This window comes from Hemitrygon akajei, chromosome 19 (assembly GCF_048418815.1).
Source record: "Hemitrygon akajei chromosome 19, sHemAka1.3, whole genome shotgun sequence".
Classification (NCBI taxonomy): domain Eukaryota; kingdom Metazoa; phylum Chordata; class Chondrichthyes; order Myliobatiformes; family Dasyatidae; genus Hemitrygon; species Hemitrygon akajei.
The window spans coordinates 55956964-55979260 of record NC_133142.1 but is presented as its reverse complement, the minus strand read 5'-3'; the positions used below and the strand labels follow the sequence as shown (position 1 = coordinate 55979260).

General features: G+C 40.9%; 1 protein-coding gene across 7 annotated transcripts in view; it reads left to right on the top strand.

The window, feature by feature from the left end:
• Nucleotides 1-22297, top strand: part of dock3 (dedicator of cytokinesis 3) — a 968429-nt gene that overhangs the window by 771550 nt on the left and 174582 nt on the right. For 6 of the 7 annotated variants that reach the window (XM_073072555.1, XM_073072554.1, XM_073072550.1 and 3 more), the window contains 2 exons: nucleotides 13807-13953; nucleotides 17945-18043. In XM_073072555.1, coding sequence (XP_072928656.1) covers nucleotides 13807-13953; nucleotides 17945-18043 — 246 coding nt within the window. The remainder of the gene's footprint in view (nucleotides 1-13806; nucleotides 13954-17944; nucleotides 18044-22297) is intronic. The other variant, XM_073072552.1, reaches the window with a different exon arrangement.

The following is a 22297-nucleotide window of genomic DNA, read 5'->3' as shown; positions in this document are numbered from 1 at the left end:
TGATACTTCAACATGTAACGAGGAAGAGTAAGTAATAGTGTATATACAGCAAGGTAGTGTAGTGGTTAGCACAACACTATTACAGCACCAATGGTCCGGATTTCATTCCCACTGCCATCTGCAAGGGTTTGTGTATTACCCCTGTAAAGGCATGGGTTTCCTCTGGGTTCTCCAGTTTCCTCCCACACTCCGAAGACGTACAGGTTAGTAGGTTAATTTGTCACATGGGTGGAAGAGCCTGTTACCGTGCTGTATCTCTAAAGAAATAAAATAAATTAATTCATAAATACTAACTAAGAATTACTGAGTCTCAGTATAATATATACCTGACTCTTATGATATGATGAAAACATGGATGTTTACAAATGATAGAAAGATTCCTTGCATAATTGATAGCATAGAAGATTGCAAAAAGATTCAACAAGATACAGATAAGTTACTTTATGGTCAGAGAAACGGTAGATGAAGCTTGCTCCAGCCAACTGTGAGGTGATCAAATTGTAAAAGAACAGTACAAATTTAACGGTAGGTTCCATAACAGTATATCTTAGGGTTCAAGTCCATAAATCCCTGAAAGTAGCTGCACAGGTTGATAGAGTGGTAAAGAAGATGTATAGAGTGTTTGCCTTTTTTAGTTGAGAGACTGAGTCAAAAAATTGTGTTGCAGCTTTATAAAACTCTGGTTAGGCTACATGGAGTATAACCTTCAGTTCTGGTCACCCCATTATGGGAAGGATGTGGAGGCTATCCTTCCTACATTATTAGACAGGATACCAGGCAAATTTCCCTTTTCTAGTACCAAGGCATTGCTTTTGCCTATCTGAAGGGGTACAGGGGAGGTTTACAAGGATCCTGCCTCAAATAGAAATTTCATGCTACAAGAGTTTGAACAAACTTGGGTTGTTTTCTCTGGAGCAGCAGCATCTAAGGGAAAATCTGTTAAGTTCATAAGATCAAGAGAGGTGTAAATAGTGTAGACAGCTGGTATATTTTTCACAGCAACAAAGTAACTAACTCCTGAGGACATGCATTTAAGCAAGTTCAATGAAGATGTGTGGGGCAAGTTTTTTTTTTAAACACAGAGTGGTGTATGTCTGAAATCCACTGCAAGGGATGGTGATGGAGGCAAATATGATAGAGGGATTTAGGAGACTCTAGGCACATGAATGTGCATCATTTGCAGGGGTATGGGCAAAAGGAATTAGTTCAGTTAGACTTTTAAATACCAGTTTATCTAGTTCAGCACAGCATCATGAGCCAAAAGGCCTATTCCTGTGCTGTACAGTTCTATGGCCTAGTATAAAATGTGCACCTGTTGGCTTTAGACTCAGAAACATATGTACAATAATGAATTTGAAAGGTATACTCTACTGCAGGAATATAGTAGTGGCAGTTTTATTTTATATGGTTCTCATCAGGATTATTATATTAAGCCAGTATGTTAACTGTTCCACTGCTCTACTACTAGGAGCAATTTTCAATACCAAATTAGCCTAGCATCCAGTGCTTCTTTGACATGTGTAGGAAATTGGAACACATAGAGAAACCCATGTGGGAGAACATACAGACCTCAAACAAACAGCACAGGAAGTCAGATTAAGCCTGAGTCGCTGGTGTTGTGAGGGAACAGCTCTCCCCTTTGCGTTACTGTATAGAAATTTATTTCAAATCTCCTCTTTAAATCTCTCCAACTGAATTTCTGGACGTGCTATAATGGCTGGGCAACTCTAAACCTGTCTGACCCTTATTGTCCTTCTCAAGCTGACATCCACTTTTGACACCATCTTCCTCCACCAAATCTCAACTCTAACTAACCAAGAGAAGCATTGGTCATCTGATTCCCATCTTGAATATTGAACCATGTACAATAGCTTTCATTCCCACACCTATACCTCTAAGGTAAGATGGCTTAATTAGTCACATGTACATCTAAACATGCGTTGTTTACAACAAGTCAACAAGGATTGTACAGGGGGCAGCCAACAAATGTTGCCACGCTTCTGGGACTAACATAGCATGCTCAAAATTTAATAACCCTAACCCATACATTTTTGAAATATGGGAAGAAATCAAAACATCCAGAGGAAACCCACAGGGTCACAGTGAGAACATACAGACTCTTTACAGACAATGGTGGAAATTAATCCCTAATCATTGATTGCTGACCCTTAAAGCTTTTGTGCTAACTGCCATGTTACCATGCTACCCAATACCTTTACTTCGAATGTTCCCCCAAGGATCTATCAATTGCCATTCCTTTCTGCAGCAACAACCATAAGTGTTACATCAGCTACTAGCTGCAGATTGCTTTATTTCATCACTACTACTGCCCCATAACTGTTTCCAAGTGGTCAATGCTGTTAGTCCATTATCCAGTACTAGATGCACAAGATACATTTCTAGCTGAATATTAAACTAAATCCATGACCTTTGAATGCAAGAACATAAGGAATAGAAGTCGAAGTAGAATATTTATCCCTTTACATTTGCTCTTCCATTCAGTGAGGGAATTACTAACCTTTTTCCTCAATGCCACATTCCTGTACTAACCCCACCTTCTCTAACATTCAAAATATACCAAACTCTTGAATAAACTTAGTGACTATGCTCCACCACCCTCTTGGACAGAGAAACCCTGAGTGAAGTCATTTATTCTCATCTCATTCCTGAATGGCCCTTCATTTTAAGTTTATGATCCTTAGTTCTTGATATCCCAGCCAGTGTGTAATATTCCAGCATCTATCTTGTCAAGTCCTGAAGACCTGAGTATAAATTGATGAGATCCCTTCTTGTCATTCCAAGCTCCAGCGAGTATAGGCCCAGCCTATTTAATTTCTTCACACAGAACCATGTCCCCATACTAGAAGTCAGTCTGGTGAACCTTTGTTACATTCCCTGTATCACAGTACATCCTTACTTAGGGAGATTAGTCACAATATTCCAGCTGCAAACTGGTTTGGTGTGGAATACTCTCACAACGTATGAAAACTACAGTGAACTCTCAGGTCACAGGTAGGCTGCAGACTACCATCACTGTGGGACTTGTACATGTCCAGGACAAAGAAACAGGCAGGTAAAATCATTGTGGACACTGCCCACCCTGCAATAAAATCCAGTATTGTACATGTGTTTCTGAGTCTAAAGCCACTAGGTGCACATTTTATACTAGGCCATGGAACTATACAGCACATAGCCTTTTGGCCTATGATGTTATGCTGAACTAGTTAAGCTGGTAATTAAAAGACTAACTAAACTACGTAATTCCTTTAGCCTACACATTGTCCGTATCCCTCTATTTGCCTTTTCCTAAATCTTCCTTCTGGTAAGTGCTGTTGGACAATTAAAACAAAAACTTTACGCCAGTCAATCTGATCAACTATTCTACAGTGGTTAGCACCACTCCCCCCCCCACCCCCACAGCATTGCACTAAAGACACTTTCACCACTTTTTATAGCGTTGTTTACATTGTAAATACTTGCTGGCTTTCATTTATTTATTACATATTTGTCCTTTAATCTCTAACTTTATTAGCTTTATATATAATAATTTATTCTCTATAATTATTGAATGTTGCTGTTTTGTGTTGCATACCACACCCTGACCAACACACCACAGCAAATTCCTAATCCATGTAAATGTATATGGTGAATAAAGTTGACCCTTGATAGACCCCTGCATCATTTAAGCAAGATATCTCTTCTCTTGTACTTAAATTCTTCACTAAATAGAGACAAACAAATCATTGCCTTTCTGCTTGTTTGCTGTGCTGCTTGTTAGCCTTCAATTATTTATGTACATGGACACCCAGTTCCCTTGGGATGCTTTCACCTTTCAATCTCTCATTTAAAAAATACTCTAACTTGTCATTTAGTCCTTTCCAAAACTTGATTCCATTATCATTATTTCCATCCTTCTTTGGCACTTCACTGAACCTAAATCAGGCAGTTCTTCGATGGTTTAAAATTTGAGCTGAAGTTTGAACCATAAAGCTGTGCCATTGAGTTTATAACATTACCTCAGTTCAACTGCTACTAAAAACTTCATCCATATTTTTATACAGAAACACAATATTCCAAATTTGAATATTAGAAAAGAAAACAGTAAGAGTTGGAAATATTCAGGACGGGCAACATCTGTAGAAAGAGATAAACTCATTCTACAGATGTTGCCTTTTCATTGACCCAAGACTTTAACTCAATTTCTTTCTCTCCACAGATGCTGCCTGACCTGCTCTGTATGTACATCGTTTTCTGTTTTAATTTTGGTCATGGCTTTGCTACCTTTAGACTTTTCCAATGTACTTTTAGTTGGCCTCCTGCTTTCTCCTCTCCATAAACTTGACATCACTCAATGATCCTGTTTACCATTATCCTTCTGCATGAAAATCTACTTTGGCTGTTGGATAAGCAGCATCTCAGTTTTAAAGTTCTCATCCCTGTTTTCAGTTTATCATTTTTTCTTCATCTGTATTTTTCTTCAGCCTTATTATTTTTAAGATAACTATTTAAAGCTAATTCTGGCTTTTTGATGAAACCCAGTATTAATCACTACTGTATTAAGACCATGAGACATACGAACAGAATTAAGACTTTCATAAACACAAGAAAGGGAAGTCTCCTGAAGAAGGGTCTCAGCCCAAAACATCGCCTATTATTCATTTCCATAGATGCTGTTTGACCGGCTGAGTTCATGCAGCATATTGTGTGTGTTGAATTAGGTCATTTGGCATACTGAGTCTACTCAGAGATTCCATCACAGCTGATTTGCTTTCCCTCTTAACCCCTATCTCCTGCCTTCTCCCAGTGACCTTTGACACCCTTACTAATCAAGAACTAATCAGCCTCTGCTTTAAATATACCCAATGACTAGGTCTTCACGCAGCTGTCTGTGGCAATCAGATCCACAAATTCAAAACTCTGTGGCTGAAGAAATTCCTCCTCATCCCTGTTATGCAGCGACATCCTTGTGTCCCGAGGGACACCTTTATATTGGCACTTGTTCCTGTGGAAGCCTAATTTACCTCAATCTTTCTGTTTCTACACACTTCTTTCCTCCTTTAAGATGCTCCTTAAAACATCCCTCTGAATTACTTACCTTTATATATCTTTTTATGAGGTTCAAAATTAACTCTTATTTTGAAATGTGTCTACCCTTGGCTGTTCCTCACAACAGCAAACATTTTATATAAATATTGCTCTAACTGCCTTGCCAGTAATCAGTTCAAATTCTACTTAAATTGTTAGTTACTGACCTCAATGAAGGACAGCAATAGTTGACATTTAAATGCCTACATTTGATACAGTGGAACAATTAGCTTGTATGGAATAGCTTAAAGGAGAGAGAGTGGTACAGTGATTGGGAGGTTTAGGAAGAGAGTTACAGTTTTAATAGAATGATAACAATCATTAGTGCACAACTTGCCAGACCAGATTGAGTCAGAAATCTTGGAAGGCTGAATACAAGCAGGATAGGAGCAAGAAAAAAACATCAATGCCAGGTGCACGTCCCCAGTATTCAGCCTCCAATTATCTTCAACTAACTCTGACAGGTAGGTCACATTGTTCATACAACTGAGAGGCATTGTGTTCTAAAGAGGTTGCCAGGAAGAAAGAGGAAATGTTTCAAGAATATTGTCAAAGACACCTTGAAAAATTGTTATATCATCACCAGTTTGTTAAAATCCCTCAGCTGTAATCAATCGACTTGGGAAAGGAGCATCCATGAAGGTAGTGAGAATTTCCCATCTTCATTGGAAGTACATGGAAGCCCAGCAAAAACTGGAAGTAGTACTCTGGCTTCTTCATACCTGACCTCACGTGCCAATAGGCCACTCTTACCTTACCGTGGTTTGACTATGGATGTGATCATGGCTTCATCAGCCACCTCAGAACCCACAGAGTGATGTGGAAGCAACTCATCTTCAGCCCAAAGGAATTACCTCGGAGAAAGAGGAAAAAAGTTGATGGAACTTGCAGAAAGATAAGGCTATGGATAGATTTGAAAATAGGGGACACCGGTTTTTAATTTTGCACTGCCAGACTGAAGGACATAATCGGTCAGGGAGCAAAAGGGTGATGGGTAATGATCTGTGCAGGTTAGGATTCAGATTGTAGATTGTGATGACATGAATACGTGAGCTGGTACTAAAGGAGAAGTGAGAGTAGTGGTTAACTCAGCGTTAGACCATAAGACATAGGAGCAGAATTAGGCCATTCAATCCATCAAGTTTACTCCACCATTTCATCATGGCTGATTTATTATCCCTTTCAACCCCATTCCTCTGCCTTCTCTCCATAACTTTCAATGCTCTGACTAATCAAGAACCTATCAACCTCTGCTTTGAATATATTCAATGACTTGGCCTACACAGCTGTCTGTAGCAATGAATTCCACAGAGTCCACCTATTCTGAAGCTGTACCCTCTGCTCCTTCCCTCATCCACTCTGTCAAGGCCGATTGATAGGTTTCAGTGAGATCCCCCTCATTCTTTACAACTCTAGTAAGTGCAGGCCCAGAGACTAAGACGTCTCATAAGTTAACCCTTTCATTCTCAGAATCATTCGCATGAACCTCCTATGGACTCTCTCCACCAGCACATCCTTTCTTAGGTAAGGGGCTCAGAACTGCTCCACAATAATCCAAGTACAGTCTGACCAATGCCTTACAAAGCCACAGCATTACATCCTTGATCTTATTTTCTAGTGCTCAAAATGATTGCTAACATTGTATTTGCCTTCTTCACAAGAACTCAACAAGCAAGTTAGCCTTCAGGGAATCCTGCACGAGGACTCCCAAGTCCCTTTGCACTTCTGATTTTTGAAATTGCTCACCATTCAGAAAATAGTCTACACCTTTGTTTCTTCTACCAAAGTGCATGAGCATACACTTTCCCTACATTATACTCCATCTGCCATTTTGCCCTTCTCCCAATCTGTCTAGTTCCTTCTGCAGACTCCCTGCTTCTTCAACACTGCCGGCCCCTCCGCCTATCTTTGTATTATTTGCCACAAAAGCTTTCAACTGAGTGGAAACACACTGCAGTAGTGCGGACCTCAAGAAAAAAGAAGAAAATTAGCTTTTCAAAATATTCACACACAATGGCTATCTTAAAAACTTCATAAGGTGTCTCATCCGAAGAAACAACCTTTTAATTCCTACTGAACAGGCAAGAAAGAGACTAACCATCAGGAATATTTCGGAAATGTCAACAAGACTGCTCCAACTGCCTGGAATAATGGTGACACATAAACCCAACACAACCATCAGAACATTCATCTCGAGACCCAAAAGTCCAACAGCCCACTTAGAGAGAATAAACATAATATATCAAATTCAATGTAGAGTCTACTCCAAATACTATGTAGGACAGACAAGGAGAAAACTATTCATGAGATTACATGAACATCAGCTAGCCTTAAGAAGATGCGATCCCCTATCACTCCTCCGATTACGTGAAGACCAAGAAAGTCTGAAGTTCATCTGGGAACCTACAAAAATCCTGGCAGAAGCACAAAACAAGAAATCAGGAGAATTCTAAGAAGCTTGGTTCTCAGTGGAAGACTATTAACAGACATATTGACCTGGATGCAATTTACGAATCTGTGTATCTACAGGATTGGGGCCAAAAGGTGAGCCTCAGGCGTCCATGGAACATGTGCACAATGACCAAAAACCAGGGATGCAGGCCAGCGGAGATCACTCAGCTATCCAGCTTGCTGGGACCTAGCAGAGACTAGCAGCTAGCGTGACAGCCAACTAATCAGAACAAGAAGTCGGACCAATATAAACACAAGTACTCCACTGAAGCAACACTCAGTTGCACTTTGATGATGTCAGCTCGACCGGTGATGAAACATTTGCAACCTAACCTCAAGGCTTGGCGAACAACCCTACAAACAAGCTGACTATTCCATAATCCAAAACATTAACATATAGAAAAGAAGTGGTCCCAGCACCAACCCCTACAGAACACCACTAATCACCAACGGCCAACCTTAAAAGGCCCATTTTATTCCCACTCTTTGCCTCATGCCAGTCAGCTAATCTTCTATCCATTCTTGTACCTTTCGGGTAATATCCTGGGATCTTATCTTAAGCAAATTGTCCCCCCATTACTGCCTCTCCAGCATAATTTTCCAGAGGTTCAATATCCACCCTCGCCTCTGTTTTACTCCTTGTACATCTAAACAAATTTTGAAATCCTCTTTGATATTATTGGCTAACTTAACTTCATATTTTATCTTTTGTCTCCTTATGGCTTTTTAGTTGACTACTGTTGTCTTTGGAAAGTTTCTCAATTCTCTAACTTACAATGAATCCCTGATAAAAATTAGGTCACAGGAAACTCTCAGGATGTTGGATTCGATAGTTGACAAACAAGATGCTGCCCACATTTGTTATAGAGGCTATTACTTCCAAAGTGCCTCATGGAAGTGCTCTTGAACTATCTGCTTAATTGTAAAGTAAACTGCAGGGTTGTTTACTGTATCAGAGTCACATTTATTAGCTGCTTTATATTATATAAAATCTGTTGTTTTGCAGCAATAGTACAGTGAAAAGATGTAAAGGTACTATAAATTACAAAATAAATAGTGCGAGAAAAGGAATAACGAGTTATATGGACCATTCAGAAATCTGATGATGGAAGAGGTGAAGCTGTTCCCGAATCATTGAATGTCTTCAGGCTTCTGTGGCTTCTGTACCTCCTCTCCAACGATAGTAATGACAGGAGCACATGTCTTGATTGGTGATGGTTGCCATCTTCTAGAGGCAATGCCTGTTGAAGATCAGAATCAAAACTAGGTTTAATGTCACTAGCATATGTCGTGAAATCTGTTGTTTTGCGGCAGCAGTACTTTGCAATACATAATAATAAAAAAACTGAATTACAATATGTATATATTTTTTTAAATTAATTAAATATTCAGTGCAAAAAGAGAAGGGAAAATGCTGAGGTTGTGTAACACTCTGGTTCTGCTGGCTGCATAAGTCTAGGGAAGACATCCTCTGGCCCTGCCAAACATGGGAGGTAGATGTGCAAGCCCCCCAAATTCCCCTGTTTGTGGATGCTGCGTGATGTGTTACCCTGTTACAAATCAGTACCACGAAATGACAGACAGTACACTGCATAGAATTAAAAGATTTAGCTTTGTAATTCTTAATTTGACAAAAGGGTTAGTAAAGAAAAATCAAAAACAAGAAAAGGGCCCATTTTAAATGAAACTGTCCAATGTGCACATTGGAGCTCACGGTTTCCCCTTCGCCGATCCTCCTTCGATCTCCCACCTCATCGAATCACGGTCTCACTCCTCCGACCTCTTCTCTCCAGCAACTTCTCTTTTCTCACATGAATTGTTCATCCTCATTGGGTGGCACACGTTTCTCCTATCTCTCATCTTCAACAGTAACCCAGACAAGCAGCTGACATAGAGAGAACAGAAAAGCATAACAGAGAAAAAATATGAACCATGTGAACCAGGACATTACACTCTTCCCCCCACCAAAATAGTCATGTCCCCTTGACTTTGAAATAATTTGTCATCCCATTATTAATAACAGCACTTTCAAAATAACTTTGTGATGTCAGAACCTCCAATCCATTTGAAAAGGGCAGTGACATATCTCACTAGGGGGATAGCCGTAGCACTCTGTTGCCCCCGATCCTACATAGACCAGCCTATCTGGGGGGGTCTCCTGATTCTTTGAGAACTCTTTACCCCGTCATCTGTGGGATACTGCTGGTCTCTCTGGTGAGGCCTCCCATAGCCTATCACTCGTGCCCTCCTGCAACTCAGATCCCTCTGCCACTTAGCTGAGCCCTCCTTCATCCCCTTCTGAAACCCAACCTGTCCACAGGTAGTCCTTCTGATTTCACCTGACTCAGCATTGGGAATCTCTTTCTCAATCAGTGGGGAGTTAGCAAAAGGCAGCATATACCACACCCCCATGTCCTCATCCTCAGAGTCTGTATCCCATTCAGAGGTTGGGCGCCAGTCTAATCTTGCCTGCTGTTGGTCCTTCAGTCACTGCAAAGTCCTCTTATTAGGTGTAGGCTCTAGGTTGGGCTCTGGGTCAACCCGCACCTCTTGTCCCAGAGAGAGAAGGTGGTTCCGATGAAGAATCTTGACAGGCCCATTCCCATCCTCTGGTTTCACCCAGAAAACTGGTACATTTGGCATCTGACTCTACCACATAGGTGCAGCCACCCAGCGGTCAGCCAACTTATGATTCCCAGGTAGCCCCAAACTCCTTATGAGGACTTGGTCTCCCAGCATGAGTTGGGAGAACCTAACCTCTTGATCATACCTCTTCTTATTTCCTTGATTCTGCTTGGCAACCAGACCTCAGCTAATTCATAAGCTTTTTTCAGCTCCCTTCTCATATCAGACACATACTTAAGATAAGTCTTCAGTGGTAGGTATTCCTTGCCAGTCTCAAAACAAAGATTGATGGGCAACCTTGCCTCACACCCAAACGTCAAATAATATGGAGAGTACCCGGTAGCTTAATTTCGTGTACAGTCGTAACAGTGAACCAGATGTCCAATATGTTGACTCCACTTGTTCTTCTTGTTGATTTCCAAGGTTCCTAGCATGTTTAGCAAGGTCTGATTAAAACTCTCAGGCTGGGGATCACCCTGTGGATGATATGGAGTAGTCCTCGACTTCTCAACTCCAAGCATGCTCAGTAGCTCATGTATCAGTCTGCTCTCAAAATCTCATTCCTGATTGCTATGTATCTGCCTGGGGAATTCATAGTAAATGAAATACTTCTCCAATAACACTTTGGCCACAGTGAACACACTCTGATCCTTGGTAGGGAAAGCTTGCACTTATCTAGTGTAGTTGTCTGTAATGACCACATGTTGCTGGCATCTGGCTCTATTGACAGAAAATCTATACACACCAGGCGAAGTTGCCCCACATTCTGCAAATGAAACAGCAGAGCAGCCTTGAAGGCAACGTCTTCCTCCGTATGCAGTGAATACACGATCTGCAGTACTCTTCAACCTCCGGCTTCATTCGGGGCCAGTAAAACCAAACTCTGAGCAATCCATAAGTTTTTTCAATCCCCAAATGGCCAGAATCATCATGAAGTGACTTCAACACAATCCTCCAATACTTCTCAGGCAGAACCAGCTGGGAACGCTGTGGCCGGTCTGGAGGCTACCTAACCCGTATAGGATCTGGTTCCTCAACTCCAATCTGGGCCATTCTGTCAGTAATGGAGGCACCACAGCGTGTTTCATCTTCTCCGCTTGGGCCATGTCTCCCTTTTTGACTGCTGACCGAATGGTACTAATACCCAGGTCATGTCACTGAGCAGCTGCCATTTCCCCAGGACTCAATTGCAGCAACTGGTTTGTCTTCAGAGCAGTCAGGTTGCAGTAAACTTGTGGAATGGTGTCATCAGAAACCCCCAATTGATCCACCGCTCATTCCAGCCCTTGCCTTCCCTCTGCCTTCACCATGATGGAAAACTGGCACACGGCTTTCACTCCCCAGGCAGAAACGCTCTCCCACTCCTCGTCCCTGTCCAGCCCTTAATACGCATATCGGAACAAAGCATCAGCATCGATGTTCCTACTTCCTGGCCAGTACTTCAGGCTGAAATCATAGGTAGACAAGGCTGCCAACCACCGATGGCCTGTGGCATCCAATTTCACCGAGGTCAGGATACAAGTTAGGGAATTATTGTCCGTCCTCACCTCAAACTTGGCACCGTAGAGGTAGTCACTCAACTTATTCATCACAGCCTATTTCAATACCAGGAGCTCCAAACTGTGCATGGGATAGATTTTTTCAGAGGGTGACAGACTCCAGCTGACAAATGCAACAGGTCTCAACCCTGTGCCCTGATCCTGATATAGAACACACCCTAAGTCCTCTCTGCTGGCATCCATATGCAGTTGTGTACAGTGGTTCATTGTCCATTCAAAATCCTTAATGATGTTATCGATGGTGGGGAGGGTTGTGCCCGTGATGGAACTGGCCAAGTCTACAAACCTCTGGAGCCTCTTGCGATTCTGTGTATTGGAGCTCCATAACAGGCTGTGATGTAGCCACTCAGAATACTTCCAGTACACCAATAGAAATTCGCAAGAGTTTGTGGTAACATATCAAATTTCCTCAAACTCGTAATAGAACATAGAATGGTACAGCACAGTTCAGGCCCTTCAGCTCACAATGTTGTGCCGACCCTTAAACCCTGCCTCCCATACATTCCCCCCCACCTTAAATTCCTCCATAATATAAAAGTCTCTTGTGTGCTTTCTTCGTGATTGCATTATTGTGTCTACCTCACTCCTATACACATCCTTATTGCCATTTTACCAACAACAGTGGTGTCATCTATGAAGTAACAGATGACATTTGAGCTGTACTTAGCCACACAGTCGCGAGTGTGGAGTCGGCTAAACACATCTTTGAGGTGTACAGGTGTTGATTGTCAGCAAGGAGGAGATATTATTGTTGATCCTTACTGACTGTGGTCTTCTAAAGAGGTAGTCAACGATCCAGTTGCAGAGGGAAGTACAGAATGAAATTCATCATTTTAGAGCTTCATTCATTGTCCCTTCAGTAATGAAGCAGAGAGCAGTGGGCTTCACAAGAACCTAGACAATATACATGTTTGACCTAAAAAGTAACAGAAAGCCAGTAACCATTTCTTTGAAAAAAGTCACAAACATTTCCTTGGCACCTCACTACTATTCTTGGGATTGCTATTGATCTGAAACAGAATGACATACATGAATACCATGAGTGGGAATAAGATGAAGACTGGTATCTCTGCAGCACGTTGCTTGTCTTCCATCCCTTAATGCCTTTCCCCCATGTGCATACAAACGCAGGAGAGCAATGAAATATTCAGTACTTAAAGTATGCAAATCATCAGCACTGCACCAACGCTCAAAGAGACTTAATTCTATTTAAGACAAAGGTACTCAATCAAAACCTGTACAACATACTAGTCTCAATCAATTGTCACCTTTCACTTTATGACCATAAGCCCTGGATTGGTCTTATATATGTATTTTTTTCTGGTCTACTGTTTTATACTGAGCAATAAAGCAAGCTCCATTTAAATCTTAGTTATTTATCCTGTATAGCAATATTTTTGTATTGCCGTTAACATAGTGAAATACTTCATGGCACTTTACAGCGGTACTAAAGTATGAGTACATGTAAGATCTCATTATGATAAAGTTAATTGTTAACAGAATATATCAGATTCAGATTTATTTATCACATTGTACATCGGAATACAGTGACATGTGTATCACTGAGGCAGCCCACAAGTGTCACCACACATCCCAACACCAACATACTCTGCCCACCAAGTTCAGCAGAACAACTCAAGCAGAAGCAAAAACAACAACACAACAGAACAAAACAACAGCAAAACAAGTTCCTTCTCCTCCACCCACCAGAAACAAGGATGTAAAAACTTGTGTGAATGTTGCTTTTTCCTCTTTAAAGTCAATTCAACAACAGACAACTCAAATCAATTTTTGTAGTACAATTGCAGTACAAGTTGTGTCCAAGACTGAAATCAATAACCAATCAAGCTTTAGGGCCCACACAGACTTCAGTTTAACGAGAATACAGATGATGCCTCTGTACAAAATTAGTTCTTTCATGGCCCTTTGTAAAGAGACCAGAAGCCCTTTACAACAGTTGTGTTAAAATACTAGAAAATTTGCTAGGAACAGTTGCTTTATAGTAATTCTGCATGTATTTTGTAACAATTATACTCTTTCTATATGTATTATTGTAGCAATAAGTATGTCATTATGTATGATCCAGGAATACTCAATATCAGAAGAGGTAGAAATGATGGTCGAGAGTCTTCTTGATGTCCTTCTACAGACCCTGCTTGCTATCATGAATAAGTCCCAGATGGCGGAGGCGGTAAGAGGACAGCGCTGCCCACAGTGCACAGCAGAGATAACTGTTAGTAACTAACAATCCTTTTTATGAATACTCATCCACGCATAGATTTCCCTTCCTACGCACACCTTTACAACTCTTCATAGTCTGTCTCTTCTGGTGTACTCCCATCCATGTTTAGGTATGTTTATTGCTTTCCAATTCTTAAAGGAAAATTGTCATCTGATTGGAATCTAATGAGTTAATTTACACATTCCTCATGGTTTTTAGCTTACGATAGAATTAATTGGTAATGTAAATAATTTCAACCTGATATGCTGTAGCTTGTTACTCAAAATTTTATTCACCAAATTCACCACATTACAAAATGTGTGCAGGATAGTTTTTTGCAACAATACATAGAAGTACCGACTAGAGATGGGGCAGTGTTGGATCTCCTGTTAGGGAATGCGATAGGTCAGCTGACAGATGTATGTGTTGGGGAGCACTTCGGGTCCAGTGATCACAATAGCATTAGCTTCAATATAATTATGGAGAAGGACAGGACTGGACCTAGAGTTGAGATTTTTGATTGGAGAAAGGCTAACTTTGAGGAGATGCGCAGGGATTTAGAGAGAGTGGATTGGGTCAAGTTGTTTTATGGGAAGGATGTAATAGAGAAATGGAGGTCATTTAAGGGTGAAATTATGAGGGTACAGAATCTTTATGTTCCTGTTCGGTTGAAAGGAAAGGTTAAAGGTTTGAAAGCGCCATGGTTTTCAAGGGATATTAGAAACTTGGTTCGAAAAAAGAGGGATGTCTACAATAGATATAGGCAGCATGGAGTAAAGGAATTGCTCGAGGAATATAAAGAATGTAAAAGGAAACTTAAGAAAGAGATTAGAAAAGCTAAAAGAAGTTATGAGTTTGGTTTGGCAAATAAGGTGGAAGTAAATCCGAAAGGCTTCTACAGTTATATTAAAAGCAAGAGGATAGTGAGGGATAAAATTGGTCCCTTAGAGAATCAGGGTGGTCAGCTATGTGTGGAGCCGAGGGAGATGGGAGAGATTTTGAACGATTTCTTCTCTTCGGTATTCACTAAGGAGAAGGATATTGAATGGTGTAAGGTGTGGGAAACAAGTAAGGAAGTTATGGAACCTATGACAATTAAAGAGGTGGAAGTACTGGCGCTTTTAAGAAATTTAAAAGTGGATAAATCTCCGGGTCCTGACCGGATATTCCCCAGGACCTTGAGGGAAGTTTGTGTAGAGATAGCAGGAGCTCTGACGGAGATCTTTCAGATGTCATTAGAAACGGGGATTGTGCCAGAGGATTGGCGTATTGCTCATGTGGTTCCATTGTTTAAAAAGGGTTCTAGAAGTAAGCCTGGCAATTATAGACCTGTCAGTTTGACATCAGTGGTGGGTAAATTAATGGAAAGTATTCTTAGAGATAGTATTTATAATTATCTGGATAGACAGGATCTGATTAGGAGTAGCCAGCATGGATTTGTGCGTGGAAGGTCATGTTTGACAAACCTTATTGAATTTTTTGAAGTAGTTATAAGGAATGTTGACGAGGGTAAGGCAGTGGATGTAGTTTATATGGACTTCAGCAAGGCCTTTGACAAAGTTCCACATGGAAGGTTAGTTAAGAAGGTTCAGTCGTTAGGTATTAATGCTGGAGTAATAAAATGGATTCAACAGTGGCTAGATGAGAGATGCCAGAGAGTAGTGGTGGATAATTGTTTATCGGGATGGAGGCCGGTGACTAGCGGGGTGCCTCAGGGATCTGTTTTGGGCCCAATGTTGTTTGTAATATACATAAATGATCTGGATGATGGGGTGGTAAATTGGATTAGTAAGTATGCTGATGATACTAAGGTAGGAGGTGTTGTGGATAATGAGGTGGGTTTTCAAAGCTTGCAGGGAGATTTATGCCAGTTAGAAGAATGGGCTGAACGTTGGCAGATGGAGTTTAATGCTGAGAAGTGTGAGGTTCTACATTTTGGCAGGAATAATCCAAATAGAACATACAGGGTAAATGGTAGGGCATTGAGGAATGCAGTGGAACAGAGATCTAGGAATAACAGTGCATAGTTCCCTGAAGGTGGAGTCTCATGTAGATAGGGTGTTGAAGAAGGCTTTTGGAATGCTGGCCTTTATAAATCAGAGCATTGAGTACAGAAGTTGGGATGTAATGTTAAAATTGTACAAGGCATTGGTAAGGCCAAATTTGCAATATTGTGTACAGTTCTGGTCACCGAATTATAGGAAAGATATCAATAAATTAGAGAGAGTGCAGAGACGATTTACTAGGATGTTACCTGGGTTTCAGCACTTAAGTTACAGAGAAAGGTTGAACAAGTTAGGTCTCTATTCATTGGAGCGTAGAAGGTTGAGGGGGGATTTGATCGAGGTATTTAAAATGTTGAGAGGGATAGATAGAGTTGACGTGAATAGGCTGTTTCCATTGAGAGTAGGGGAGATTCAAACGAGAGGACATGATTTGAGAGTTAGGGGGCAAAGGTTTAAGGGAAACACGAGGGGGTATTTCTTTACTCAGAGAGTGATAGCTGTGTGGAATGAGCTTCCTGTAGAAGTAGTAGAGGCCAGTTCAGTTGTGTCATTTAAGGTAAAATTGGATAGGTATATGGACAGGAAAGGAGTGGAGGGTTATGGGCTGAGTGCGGGTAGGTGGGACTAGGTGAGATTAAGAGTTCGGCACGGACTAGGAGGGCCGGAATGGCCTGTTTCCGTGCTGTGATTGTTATATGGTTATATGTTATATGGTTATCATTTTGTCCCTTATGTCAAATGAGTGAAGCTGTGGTGGTCTCTTATTAGTAAGCCCTGATGGCACGATTTCATGCCAGTGCCTCTTCATTCTAAAAATTATGAATATGAAGCACTCATTTCCATACCATGCAGTGCATTACTAACCACTGATTGACTAATTCATAGTATATATAATTAGACAAAATTGTGCCATTAAATTTGTAATTGGCTTTCAGATGCTAAATGTGTTAAATGATAGCTGAATAATTAATATGTTTTGAGATTTAAAAAAAAATTATAGGTTGACTGATTCATAAAGGTCACCGAGCTAAATGTGGATCTACAGATCCAATCAATGTTCAACCTTCCATAAAAACCATCCAGTTCCTTAGTTTTAATCTTGGGCTTCTAAAGCCAGTTACAGCTCTCCCACTTAGCAACAGTTGGCTAAGGACAGATGTTGAGTTTTAGATCCAACAATTCTAGATGGCTTTATGCTGAACAAACCACTGGGGAAATTTAGAATTATGCAGAAATAAATAGTAAAACAAACTAAATAGAATTAGCAAAATTGAATCAGTTCCACCTACTTTATTCTTTTGAAGTTGCAGAAAACATATCATCTGTATTTCCCTGCTTTATTTTTCTTTCCCTCTACAAATAGGGCGGCCATAAGACACAGGAGCAGAATTAAGGCATTTTGGCCATTCTATCATGGTTGATTTATTATCCCTCTCAAACCCATTCTCCTGCCTTCTCCCTGTAACCTTTGGAGTCCTTACTAATCAAGAATCTATTAACCTCCACTTTAAATATACCAGAGACTTGGCCTCCACAGCCATCTGTGGCAATGAATTCCACAGACTCTTTCCCATTTGGCTAAAGAAATTCCTCCTCATCTCTGTTCTAAAACAATGTCCCTGTTTTCTGAGGGATAAATCCTTAAAGGGACATTTATGGCAATTTGGATTGCGGAAGCCAAGTCGTTGGGTATATTTAAAACAGAAGTTGATAGGAACTTCTGTATATTTTTATAGGTTACAGTAGTTAGATCTGGAGTCAAGGAATAGGAAACATCAGTGCTCTATAGTTTAGAATGACAGTGGCTTGTGGTTTTCCTGACCTAATAGATGTTGTTTGATGGCACTGTTATACTATTTAGTTATAAATGGGTGTGCAGCATGTACATTTCTGTTTATTTACATCTTCATCCTGATACAGTCATTTTAACCCACTTGAATGGATGTGCTATGTGCTCTATCTCTACCTAAGTCACTGATTGTTGCACTTCTCTCTAGGGTGAGTATGTCACTTGCCTACTGTCCCTGCTTCGACAAATGGGAGATAACCACTACCAACACTTGCTAGATAATTTCCAGAGCAAGGAGGAGCTCAAGGTAAAAATTACTTAATATTTGAAGTTTTTTTGTGTGAAGTAAAAACATCAATATGAAATATGGCAGGACGTTTTCATTCTCTTCTCTTTTGTCTCAGAAGTGTCTAATCCAGCACAAACACAGATTGTAGGGTTAGAGTAAAACAGCATGGAAAGAGGCTCTTCAGCCCAAATAGTCTGTGCTAACCACAACACCTTTCCTGCTAGTCCCAGTTGCCAGTGTTCAGCCCATAATCCTCCATGTTTCCCCTCCATGCAGCTATCCAAATGCCACTTAACTGGTGCAGTTGTACCTGTCTTGACCATTTCATCTGGCAGCTCATTCCAGGTACTCACTATCAGCTGTGTAAAGAAGCTACCTCTCAGGTCTCTTGTATCTGTGTCTTCTAGTTTTGGGTTCCCCTGCCCTGGGGAAATGACTGACTGTCTATCCATACACCTCATGATTTTATAAACTTCACTGATGTCTCCAGTGTGGTTGTTTTCCTTACATGCAGTTACCACACAGTGTAGGTCATGCTTTTGGGGTAAATACTGCCTCCAAGCTACTTAAATAAATTTTCAGTGCCTGGGGTTTAATGGGGAGTTGATTGGAGCAGAACCCATTAGAAAAGGTACAGCATAGTTTTTCAGATTCTGTCTATTTCCCAGTGAACCTTGCTGATTCTGAACTAAAGAAAATGCTTTGGTCATGGACTTGCTGGGCCTCCAGAACAGCCAACAGGAATGCCCATGGTGTGGGGAGAAGGTCCCTGGCTCATAGAACCTGTTGCCCCTATCAATCTGAATAAGGAGCAGTAAATCTAGAAGCTAGGGTTTTCTGTCAGTGATTACAGAAACTTACTGTCTTTTCTATAGTGAAGCAGAAATCCTACTACTCACATGCCCACACTGTTTAGATGTGGATCATGGTTACTATCAATTTCTGACCCACAAGATTGTTCCAGTCAACCATACAACATACGAAGCACACAAGGAAATGGAAATTCATTCTATTCTATAGATTGGAAGTTTTCCAAAGGTTCAGCAAGTTTTATGCTCCCCTCATGTGGCTCTTCACTTGTCATTCAAGTGTTTTCCATTAGATATAGGAGTAGAATTAGCCATTTGGCTCATTGAGCCTGTTTTGCCATTCCATCATGGTTGATGTATTATCCCTCACAACACCATTCTCTTGCCTTTTCCTAGTAATTGTTGATGCCTTTATTAATCCTACACCTATCAATCTCCACTTTAAGTACACCCAATGACTTGGTCTCCACAATAAATGCCACAGGTTTGCCACCCTCTGTCTAAAGAAATTCCTCCTCACCTCTTTTCCAAAGATACTTTTTTTTAATATTGCAAGGCTGTGCTCTACCCAACTATCCAAGTAACTCCACACCCACTCTATCTAGGCCTTTCAATATTCTATAGGTTTCAATGATATTCTACCCCCCCCCCCCCACCACCCATTCTTCTAAACTTCAACAAGTGCAAGCTGAGACCATCACATGCTCTTCATATGTTAACCCTTCCATTCTTATCAACCTCCTCTGGACCCTCTCTAATGCCGGCACATCTTTACTTTGATAAGGGGACCAAAACTGCTCACAATACTCCAAGTGTAGTCTGACCAATAACTTAAAAATCCCAGCATTACATCCTTGCTTTTATACTCTAGTCCTCTCAAAAAGAATACTAACATTGTGTTTGCCTTTTTTACCACTGACTCAAGCTGCAAGTAATTTCTTTGGGAATCCTGCAAGAGGACTCCCAAGTCCCATTGCACCTCTGATTTCAGAATTATCTCCCTGTTTAGAAAATAATCTACGCCTTTATTCCTTCTACTAAAGTGCATGTCCATACACTTCCCTACACTGTATTCCATCTTCTTTTTCTTTGCCAATTCTCCTAACCTGTCTAAGTCCTTCTGCAGACTCCCTGTTTCTTCAATTCTACCTGACCCTCCACCTATTTTCATATCATTTGCAAACTTGGCCACAAAGCCATCAATTCCATCATCTGAATCATTAACATATAACGTGAAAAGAAGCAGTCCCAACACCAACCCCTGCAGAACATCATGAGTCACTGGCAGCCAATCAAGGCCCCCTTCATTCCCATTCTTTGCCTCCTTCCTGTCAGCCAATCTTCTCTCCATGCTAATATCGTTCCAGTAACAGTATGGGCTCTTATGTTGCTTAGCATCCTCATGTGCAGCACCTTGTCAAAAGACTTCTGAAAGTCCAAGTAAACAATATCCACTGACTCTCCTTTGTCTATCCTGCCTGCTATTTGCTCAAAGAACAACAGATCTGTCAGACAAAATTTCTCCTTAAGGAAACCACGATGACTTTAACCTATTTTATTATGTGCCTGTAAGTACACCTAGACCTCATACTTAATAATGGACTCCAACATCTTCCCAGCTACTTTCAACTTCGACTTTCCTTGTCAGTCACAGTTGCCTTATACTCCCGTTAAAATACAAATCCTTCATCAGGATGTATCTATCCTGCACCTTCCAAATTGCTCCCAGAAACTCCTGCCATTGCCGTTCTACCATATTCCCTTCTAATGACTCCTTTTAATCAACTTTGGCCAGCTCCTCTCACAGTTTATCTATCCAACCATCTAGGAAACTGGTCAACTGACCCTCAGAACAAAGCCGGACTAATTCAATCTGGATATAACCACCAAATCAGACTACTCTGAATCATTAGCAAAGTAATAAAAAATATCATCAATACTATTATCAAGCAGCAACTGCTTTCCAATATTTTGATCAGTGAGTTTAAAAACGCATACATGAGGAAATCTGCAGATGCTGGAAATTCAAGCAACACACACAAAATGTCAGTCCTGATGAAGGGTCTTGGCCCGAAACGTCGACAGTGCTTCTTCCTATAGATGCTGCCTGGCCTGCTGCGTTCCACCAGCATTTTGTGTGTGTTTCTGATCAGTGAGCTTAGTTTTGAATCCATTTGCCTTCTCATTCTGGACCTAGATCCAAAGATACAATAAGGACAGTACAGCACAGGAACAGCCTCTTCAAAACAGTGTCGGTAGCAAACGTGGTGCCAATTAAAGGCAAACCCATCTACACAGAAAACTTTGGTCTTCCTTGTCAACGTGTACCAAAGAGCTGAATTTTAGAGGTTGGTGACAGTCTCTGCCCTTGACATCAAGGGAGCATCCAGCCACAAGGAGTTCTCGTAAAAATTGGAACCATGAGGAAGACATTCTAATGGATAAAGTTATAATTTGAACAATGAAAGATGGGTGTGGCTGTTAGAGGTCAATAATCCCAGACTCAAGACATTACTACAGAGCTCCTCAAGGCAATGCTCTATGCCAAGCATATTCAGCTGCTTATCAGTGTTTTGCCTTCTGTCAAGAGGATGTTTACTGACATAATGCCTCAAGAAAATGATGCAGCCCCACCTGTCTGCAGCAAGATCTAGATGACAGTCAGCAGTTTCTGTGAAAGGTCTTTGAGTTGTAATGTTAATTAGATCCTGTCATAGATATTCCCCAACTAGTGTTTTTTTCTCCATTATTCAGACATGGACAAACAAGTGCAGATAAAATTTGCATTACAAAATATGTTAGACAACAACCATCTCAAACTAGGAGGACAAACCTACCCCTAATATTTAGTGACATCTCTGTTTTGGAATCTCCTACCATCAACATCCTAAAGTTATCTTTGATTAGAAACTCACCCATTTAAGTCACATGAATATGTAGCTGCTGGAACAGCTCAGAGGCTGGTTGTCCTCCAGTGAGGTATTCACTTGTTTTGATGTCCCAGAACCTTTTCACCCTCTGCTTTTGCCTCGATGAGAAGAACTCCGACAATGCTCAAAAATCTTGACATAAAAGACAAAGCATTCCTTTTAATTAGCCCCCTATCCACCACTTGCATTCCTGGTTCAAATAGGTGGTTCACCTTGTTCACTACCACTTCAAGTACAATTAAAGATGAGCAATGAATTCCAGTCTCAATTCTTCAGACTCTCTGCTGTCAATGTAATTCTAATTCTGGTGGTAAAGATTTGGAGCTGGCATGTCAAAATCTGGCCTCAGATCCCCCACCTCAGCTCTCCCTGTGCTGTGTTGGAGATTGTAACCTCTATTGTGTTATTGTCATTGTTTTTTCTGTGATTATTGCAATGGAGCTGCCATCTCTTCTATCCTCGGCTCAACCTGTTTCCTTCACCCCTGCCCCCCCCCCAAATACTCCTCAACATCTCCAGCAGCTGGGACAAAA